The sequence below is a fragment of the Camellia sinensis genome, chromosome 4 (genome assembly GCF_055761805.1).
Source record: "Camellia sinensis isolate YWXY chromosome 4, ASM5576180v1, whole genome shotgun sequence".
Lineage (NCBI taxonomy): Eukaryota > Viridiplantae > Streptophyta > Magnoliopsida > Ericales > Theaceae > Camellia > Camellia sinensis.
In genome coordinates, this window is record NC_138964.1 from 69,373,572 (window position 1) to 69,383,751 (window position 10,180).

At 37.9% G+C, this 10,180-nt stretch overlaps 1 protein-coding gene and 1 long non-coding RNA gene across 2 annotated transcripts; one reads left to right on the forward strand and one right to left on the reverse strand.

Annotated features, from left to right (window-relative positions):
* Positions 1-5,149: 5,149 nt before the first annotated feature.
* LOC114320090 (uncharacterized) lies at positions 5,150-6,022 on the forward strand. The gene has a single exon (XM_028267187.2). It carries the CDS (start codon positions 5,150-5,152, stop codon positions 6,020-6,022), a length of 873 nt encoding a protein of 290 aa, XP_028122988.2.
* A 73-nt stretch (positions 6,023-6,095) lies between these two features.
* On the reverse strand, positions 6,096-8,509 carry LOC145823364 (uncharacterized). Its single transcript, XR_014365643.1, has 2 exons — positions 8,108-8,509; positions 6,096-6,361 (listed from the first exon to the last, which is right to left on the reverse strand). It is a non-coding gene; the product is annotated as an uncharacterized LOC145823364 (long non-coding RNA).
* Between the last annotated feature and the right edge of the window lie 1,671 nt (positions 8,510-10,180).

The window sequence follows — 10,180 nt, forward strand, 5'->3', positions numbered from 1 at the left end:
GATGTAGACTTAACACACACAACGCCCAACCCCCGCCAAAAAAAAAAAAAAAAAAAAACACAAAAGCAAAAGCAAAAGCAAAAGCAAAAATGATATTACAGAGTTTGTACATCATTTGACATTAACTAACTGTAAAAGGACAGCAACTGAATAAGTCAAACTAGAATGTTCAACTAAAATATACACAGCAAGCTACATGGCATGGATGCTGTGTTTCACTCGTAATAAACTTAATGCCAGAAAAACTATTAAAAGAATGTTATTTAATCAAACAAAAGCGAAAAGCTAGTAATTTTCTTTTTTTTTTTTTTTTTTTTTTTTGATTGGCACTCGAATGTTTGAATCAAAACCCAACTAATCCCTAGGGGTGCATAGGCCCTTGGTAAGGAGTTTCCCGCAAGTTCATCACGATTAATTCAAAAATTTTCTCCTAGTGAGATGGGTTCAAGGAATTGTTAGTATCTTAGAGGTTTTGATTGTTGAAACTTGGAGGGGCAACCCCCAAGATCCAAGGCCTTGCCACAAGGTCAACCCCTTGGTATTGAAAAGCTAGCAAAATTTTAAGAGCACCGTTATAAAATTAAATTTATGGAAACTATTCAAATTTTCTCAACCAGAAAAATTAAAATTCCATTGCAATTTTTTAGTCAAGAACAATATATTAACTATAAGCAAATCACATAAATAAAAAAGAAACAACATATTTAAGGCAGTGTGTGCTATTCGCTTATTCATGCAGACTGTCCACTTATTTGATTCCACTAAATATCAAAACTAAGTTTGTAATACAGAATCATATAAATTCTTGAAACAAAAAATAATTTCCGCAAAAACAAACTGTTATTTATTATCTGCTCATTCTTGTCTTCATAATGAAGATCCAGTGATCCAACTACTTTATGAAAAAAATTGCTGTATTTTATATTTTTCAGCCAGAAGCCAAATCTTACTGCAATCAGCACATAGGACATAGAGTTTAAACTACTGAACAAAATTATTCCAAAATATGTATTATAAGTGGGGCTTTGTAAGAATTGACCTTAGAATTGAACCGAGTTCTATTGTAGCAGAGGAATAGCCACCTACCCTCATATAACAATAACATCTGCATGATAACTCTCCGTAGAATACGATGCAAGAACCTACTTCATATAGTAAATGCCAAAACCAAACCACAACAACAGAGAATATTAGAGCCTTGGGTTTAAAAACAGAGAATCCCTAGGGAACAACCCTGGTCTTATACCCATGCAAGAAGGTAACTACACTAGCAAGAATCCTCTACACCAAACTCGTCTTGAATTCTACGAGGATGTGTTCTCATGCAATCTTTTCTCCCTAGGTTACTCCCACAATCACATAGACCCAAACAATCAAACAATGATATGCTGCTCAGTATAAACCCTTTAAAAATCATCCAAAAGTTTCAACAAACTCAAATTGACCTGAAATCGCGTACACCAGCTCAAACACTCCCGAAAACATATCAGAGAAGAGAAGAAGAAAATGGCCACTGTTGCAGCTGAAATGATGCTTCGGTGTGTCTTTGATGGAAGCTTGTCAATGCATGATGTGGAGATTGAGAGGAAGCCATACCATCGCAACTGCACCTGTGCAATGCACAACTCCAAAGGTCAATGTTCCACTGCCAGCTCTGAACACAGGAGTATTTCATTCCCAAAAAAAGAATTACGGAATGAATGTGCATTGTCCGTGACAGCTTCCAAGTTCTCTTCCCAATCTTCTTTTCTCAGTGACTCATTAGTTAGGAGTAGAGAAGATACAGATCATCAGGCTTTGAGTATATGATACCTGAGGTAAGATTTGAAATTGAGGAGCCAGTTTATTATTTGTTACTCAATTTCAAATAATCCAGTCATCCTCCAGATTACAAAAGTTGTCTAGAGGATTGACTGCATCTCTTTCATCCGTCTTCCTTTATGTACATTCTAGTTCCATCGTCTTTGATAATGCTGCAAAACAACCAGGCTACTGGATTCCTTATGGCACATGTTCCTAATTTTTATAGGTCATTTTGTTCACAATGGAGTGAAACTTTATAAATTTTGCAGAAGCAAAAAGCAGAGACATGAGTCTCGAGTCTAAATTAAAAACTGCCGACAACATGACAACATTAAAATTTTGCAGAAGCAAAAAAAAATCCTCATCAACTTTGCAATTTTCTTTGCAATCTTACTTGGAATTTTGTATACAAAAAGTAGACTGGGATCCACTCAAAACCGCCTGTACCAAAGCATATCTCCTCCATTTTGATAACAACGTTCTCCTCCAATAGAGAAAATAAAAAATGGAAAAGAATAAAAGAAAGAAAGAACATACATCCATCTAATATAATCTTTTGTTTTTTTAATTATATTATTATATATTTGTCATCACTATCCTCCTCTTTGAAATACATTCCTCGACCTCCTCACATCAAAACATGCATTTTATTACACTTCCTCAAATTTAGAAATTGACCCTAGTTTTCTATTTTTTAAAAACTTGACACGACACATTTGTTGTCAAATAATAATGTCTGAAATGTAAAATTGTCCTTGCAAAATTAAGGGTAAGGTCTTGGCTCTTTTTTGGTTACCTTTTAATTGGAGACATAAATCTCATCATTTTTTTTTTTTATTTTTTTTTATTTTTTTTTGGAGTGTTTGGAAATAAATTATGTCGAGTTCCAAGTCAACGTCAAACTTGTTTCCATGGTAGGAATTGTTAACAAGTGAACGCTTTGTAACAGGTACACTTGCATTTCATGGGTGAAATGACTAACATTCCACTCTGAACCATGTTGACACTACCTGCATAACACAGTTCGTAGAATTAGTGTTCTACTTCTTAAATATATGTTAATCATTAGGGTGATTCTATTTGCACCATTGTTTTATCTCAGTACACTCGATCTTCTAATTGCACCTTCTAAAGAAATTTTAAATGGGAAAAAGTATCAGTTTACATTCTCCATAATACCAAACATACCCTCATCCCAAACATTACTTCTTCTCTTTACACCCCTTCTTTTTCTCTCTCCTCTCATCCCTCTTTTTCACTCTTTCCTTCTCTCTTTTCCATCTTTTTCATTCGGCTCTAGCCAGCCAAATGGACCAAAATTGGCAAAAATGGTGGAGGTGTTGGGAGTTACAGAAGGGTTGAGAGAGTGAGAGAAAGAGAAGGGGGCAATGGTTGGTAGAGGAGAAGGGGTGGTGTCACACCCCAAACCCGGATATAACCGGCCGTGGCCCACAGGGCCTTAGCCCAAGGCACTCGTAAGGCTAAACATGAATCCATAATCACATTGAACAACTAAACAAAAGTCCAATAATAAATAATCAAACTCAATCCAGTGACATACCACAAGTATAAACGGCAAAGCCAACCGTAATCAATACTATCTAAACTTATGGGATATAAACAACTCACATATCAAAATAATCCTTGTGGGGGCCGAATAATTATATACTAAGGAAGGCCAAGAAATTTGAAGGCATCAGGCCAAAGGCAATTCGGCTATAATCTAGGGGCTCTTAAAGCCGAATATACAGATCGGCCATATCAAGAGCCGAATGGGAACCAGTATGCAACCAAAAGGCCGAGTAAGCAATCAAGTGCGAGATAAAGAGTGGGCCCGACCCTTAGGCCCAAAGGGTAATATAAAAAGAGGAACGTCAACAAAAGAGATGTATGTGAGAATAGATAAAATAACTTGAGATAGAAGTAAACTAGAGAGAAAATACTAACTTGTCTGTTGGAGTGCTAATTCCAACAATCTCGACCGAAGTGTACATTCCTTTTTCAGGTAGAAATCAGAGGATCAATGACGTCTGATTGAATCTTGGAGTATTTCTAAACCACTTCTCCACAATTGGTGCCGTCTGTGAGAATACTCAAGCTCATCTATGCGGGCGTAACAGATGATCCTCCTTTAGTTGCTGACGACGTTACACCAAGAGATGACATCACTCTAACAAACATGCTTGGACCGGAAAATATCAAAGCACGTCGGGCCTTGAACTTTGACTCAATAGCTCAGACCTCACCTTCAAATTCGGTGCAAGAGAGAATGCAGACAATCATGGATCAAGCAAAACAAAATGAACAGCGTCTGGAAAACATGATGGTTGAGAACGAGCCCTTGAGCCAGGAATTGGCCTTCGGGCTATCCAAATCCCAGCAGACCTCATGCCATGACCGAGGTCGACCCCTAAGAAAGAAGGATGATTGACGACGTCGATTTCGGAAACACGATAATGATAGTGATTCTGACTTGCCATCCCAGGAACCCAGAAAGAAGGGACGAGTCGATGTTTCCAGCTCATCCGAAGGAAGTCCGTATGCACGGCATAGGCGAGGGAAAAGAAGTGATGATTCGGATGAAGAAAACAAGCATAACCATTTTGTGCGACGCATCGCAAGGGCTGTGCTACCCAAGTAGTTCAAAGCACCATCGTTCACCTTGTATGACGGAAAATCAGACTCCGCTGACCATATTCGTCATTATAAACTAGTGATGACAGTGCATGCTGATGACGAAGCCCATATGTGTCGAATGTTTCTGAGCAGTCTAGGACCACTAGCCATCAGACGGTACTATAAACTGGAGCCGTCATCGATAAAAAGCTTCCATCAACTCCAAAAATCCTTCAAGGTAAGATTCATCACCAATGAAATCCAGTCAAAGCAAGCCAGTTCTCTTTGGGCAATGCAAATTAAACATGAAGAATTCATGAATATTCAGCACGCTATTGGGAATTTTTTAACATGGTAGATGATGCCTGCAACGACTCCATGGCCATCATCGCCTTTAAAATGGGATTACATCCTGATAGTCCCCTCCGCAGTTCGTTGACCAGAAGGTCCCCCAAAATAGTTTGGGCGTTAATGAAGAAAGTCAAAGAATATTGTAAAGTGGAAGGCGATGCCATGCGGGTTAAAGCCAGACAGAAATTCGTTAAGACGGCTTCGTCTGGAATCGTTCAGCCAATAAGCGTCGTGCCGTCAAGGAGCCTCGAACCGTAAAACCGGGCTAAACGAGACAAAAGGTGTGACTCGCGCCGATCAAGCGATCAGTGTTCACATCGATCAAAATGAACAATATCAAGTGGATAGCAGGCGCAAAAGATGCTTGGACAAGAAGTACATGGAATTAGCAGAGTCGATTAGCAAGATTTTGTCAAAAGTTCAACACCTTCCGTTCTTTAAATGGCCACCCAAAATGATGGGACCTCCCGATACAAGGAGAAGGAACAAGCGGTGCGAGTACCACAAGGACCATGGTCATGACACCGCCAATTGTTATGCATTAAAGAACCACCTGGAGGAGCTGGTACAAGACGGCCGGCTGGCGCAACACGTCCAAAAGAATAATCCATCGAACACGGTAGCCCTACGGCCGGATTCACCTCCACTTGGTGTAATTCACATGATATACAACCTGCCGTCGTCAGCCAAGGTACATACAATTCAGTTGCAACCTAGCCTATATAAGCCAATCACACCAGCAAAATGGCGCCATGAAACTAGGAGGATTAGTTTCAATGTCACCGACTTAGTTGGAGTAACTCTCCCCCACACCAATCCCCTCGTCATCGAGCTATGCGTAAACAGATTCACCATTGAACTTGTTCTCATTGATCAGGGAATCACTTCGAAAATCATGTATTACAAAACGTTTGTTAAACTCGGCTTCACTAACTTAGATTTGTCGTCGACCGACTACCCATTATTCAGCTTTAACGCTAGCCCCGAGTATCCTTTGGGCAAGATCACACTACCAGTTCGGGTGGGCACCAGATCAGTAGATGTAGAATTTATGGTTGTCAAACTTCAGTCACCATACGATCTCATCATGGGAAGAATTTGGTTGCATACCATGCAAGCTGTGCTATGCACCTACCATCAATTACTTCTTTTTCCGACTGACTATGGCATTGAACAAATTCGGGGTTCTCAAAAATTGGCACAAGCATGCTACCTTGTTGTTGCTGCTGTCACACCCCAAATCCGGGCATGACCGGCCGTGGCCCACAGGGACTTAGCCCAAGGCACACGTAAGCCTAAACATGAATCCAATCACATTGAACAACTGAACAATAGTCCAATAATAAATAACCAAAACTCAATCCAGACATGCCACAATTATAAACGGCAAAATCAACCGTAATCAAAAGCCATCCAAACTTATGGGATATAAACAACCCACATATCAAAAATAATCCTAAATGAACTTCGATAAGAATAAATATAAATATGCGCAAACTTGACATAACACTCTAAACTAAAGGAATGCCCTAGAGGTCCATGCAATTGAGTCCCCGCTACGCCATGAGTCCACTCTAAGTCCTTCTAACACCTGGAAGTGATAAAAACTAAGTCAGCTGATAGCTCAGTGAGTAGCAACATGGATAGTAAATACAGTTTTGAAAACCGGGTTCAATTCCAAAATAAGATATATATCATAGAAACTAGATTGGCATACAGTTTGGTAAATACAATCTGTTTCAAAAAGAAGGTTCCACAATTCAACACTTAAAATACTCATGTCTCGCAAGAACATGATAAAGGACATTTTTCACTTAAAACAGATTATAACATGAACACCAATAATTTTCTGGGTACCAATAAAAATAAATAATCTGCCACACATTTCTCAGGCTATAAGCCCCGTTGGATCCAATACCGAACTAAGAGTCATCCTCAGGGTGGCACCTGGGCCTTTTCTCAAAGACGATCCGATTGAAGGTCACCTAGTTGTTTTTAAAGGTCTGTTCCTTACAATCGTTGAGCACTAGAGTCATCACGGCCCAACCTGGATCTGTTCCCTAGTGGCCAGAGTCACCACACACAGTGGAATAATTTCCCTGGACTAAATACACACATGGTCCCAATAATCAATACACATCAGTTTCGCAAAACCTGGTAGTTCATCATTATAAACATGAGACCAAAACAAATAGTTTACAGTATGCCAAGTTCACACATGTTTCAGAAATAATTTGATTCAATTGATAATATAATAATTTATCAAAACAGTTTAATCATGAAACAACAATTTAATTTTTCCAACAGTTCAGGGTAGGGGAACATTTATAAAAATATGTAGCATGAAACTACTCACCTGGAAACAAAATAATATAATCCTCGAATAGAGTGTAAAAGTCCAACTAGTGCCCTGAACCAAGTATAAAAACTACACGTCACAACTAATTTAAAAATACAAAAAAATAGAAACTAAGTAATCTCAACTAAAGCGCACTAACACGACTCAACCCAACTCACCGTTACTCTTAAATATTACCTAAGTTTATGTTCTTCAAGGTCTAAAATCACCCAAGACATAGGTTCCGATCGAAACTTAATTAATTGTGACTTTAAGATAAAACAGAATTTCAAACAAGCCTTCCCAACCTATTCGCTAACTTTGAAAATTACAAAACCCACTCCACGCTATTTGAAAAATTCCAATAACCTCCAGATATGATCTAATATATCCTAAGTTTCAAACCCAATTGGTTTCACTTGATTTGCTTATCAAAATAATTATCCACAATTTATTATATCCAAACAGGTTGTTTTCTGCAGCACTTTAAAGAAATTGACGGTTCTCTTAATATACACGAGCAATCAATGCAAGGCCAAAAACGTACGAAACTAGACTCGTAACCGGTTCTAATGAAACTAATTTGATAAGGTTTGGATTTATACCCAAAGAGAACAACACTCCCGAATTTACTGTTTCGGACTGGTTTCCTGGACAGATTTGAATACCTCAATTTATATGGATTTTGACTCCCAAAAATTATGAAAAAATTCAGATATGCAATTCAATATGTAATTGATCTACTGTAAAAATTTCATATTAAAATTCATCCGTTTGATATGGTTTCTTGATTTTTAAAGTTTGCAATTCTGTGCAGAATTTTTGAACTAAGAATTACACCCATTCTTTACACATAAATTTAGCTCCTCAGATATCTTAACAGTGTATACATATATATACAAAATACATAAACCTACAACCTCTCCATGAATGAATAAAATAATTATAGAATAAGGATAAAGAACAAAAACAAAGAGAAGAAGAAAGATAGAGACCTACCACACACCCAAAAGTTATTCCTTGTTTGCAAACCCCCTTTTTTTTTTTTCTTCTTTTCTCTCAACTTCTTTCTCCCCATGGCTGCTGTGGCTGCTGCTATAGAATGTATTAGGAACCTAGGGTTTTTCCTTTCTTTTCTTTGTTATACATAACATAAATGACTTTAGACAAAAATGTCCTTTGTTTTATCTTATTTTATTTTATCTCTCCATAAATTTAAATAAAATACAACTACTATTAGATCAAAATATGCTTACTAATTTGACACTTAATTTTATTTTATTTATTTATTTATTTATTTTTTAAATAATAAATCCTGCCTTTAAATTGAAGACTTTCACCATAAATTTATTTTAGGTTTTAAAATTAATTAAAAGATCCTCCAATAATATTTAATTTGCACCTTAGAATTCACCACCAAAATATTTGATATTGTAATATTATTATTTAATTATTTACTTAATTTTTATATTCGGGTTCTCACATTCTCCCCTCCTAAAAAAAAGTTTCGTCCTCGAAACTAACCCGAGTAAATCATGAGAATAGATATGGGTACTTCTCGCGCATCTCGTCCTCGCGTTCCCAAGTCGCCTCTTCAACTAAATGATTACGCCACAATACCTTAACCAATTTAATGACCTTTCTACGCACATTTTCTCTTTCGAATCCAAAATTTGAACTGGTATCTCCTCATACGAAAAATCCTCTCTAATCTGAAGCGGCTCATAATCTATCACATGCGACGGACTGTGCACATATTTCCTCAACATAGACACGTGAAACACATTATGCACTCATGCCGACCTAGGGGGTAAAACAACACGGTACACAACCTCACTAACCTTCTCTAATACCTCAAATAGTCCAATGTATCTAGAACTCAACTTTCCTCTTTTTTTCCAAACCTGATCACTCCTTTCCATGGTGATACTTTCAAGAATACCATATCCCCCACATGAAACTCTAAGTCTCTCCTACGATGATCAACATAACTTTTTTTTTGTCTACTTTGAGCAGTCAATAATCTCTCTCTGATGGTGATAATTTTCTGTGTAGCATCCTCCACCAAATTAGGTCCCAACATTTGCCTCTCACCAACCTCATACCAACACAAAAGAGACCTACACTTCCTCCTATACAAAGCCTCATAAGGAGCTACTCCCAAACTAAAATGATAACTATTATTATAGGCAAACTCCATGAGCGGCAAATAATCATCCCAATTACCTCTCCACTCCAAAGCACAAGCCCTCAACATATCCTCAAGGATTTGAATAGTCCTCTCCGATTGCCCATTTATCTGAGAGTGATAAGCTGAACTAAAATTTAACCGAGTACCCATAGCTGATTGTAACGCACCCCAAAACTTATACACAAAACGAGGGTCCCGATCTGACACTATTGACACAGGTGCACCATGCAATCTAACAATCTCCTTCACATACAACTGTGCAAATCGAGCTAGAGAATAGGTCATCCGTAATGCAATAAAATGTGCTGACTTGGTTAATCTATCAACAACTACCCAAACTGCATCGTGATTACTACTAGTACAAGGTAAACCACATACAAAGTCCATGGTATCATGATCCTACTTCCATTCTGGTATAGGTAGGGTTGTAGTTTCCCCGCAGGTTTTTAATATTCTACTTTAACTTGTTGACACACCAAACACTGAGCCACAAATTCTACAATATCTCCCTTTATACCATTCCACCAAAAATGTTCATAAAGATCTCAATACATCTTAGTACTTCCAAGATGAATACTATAACTATAACTAGAACTATGTGCCTCTACCATAATCTCCTTCCTCAAATCACCACCAACAGAAACACAAATTCGGCTACGGAATCTAAGCAACCCGTCATCACTAACCACAAAGTCTACATTCTTACCCTCTGCCATCTCTCCTTTAATACGCTCACACTGGGGGTCAATCTCCTGTGCTAAACGAATCTGTTCTCTCAAGGTTGACTGAACTATCAATTGACTATAATAAACCCTATCACCCGGCGTAACAACCTCAAGCCTCAAACGTCTCATGTCTTCCACAAAACAACTCTTAATACA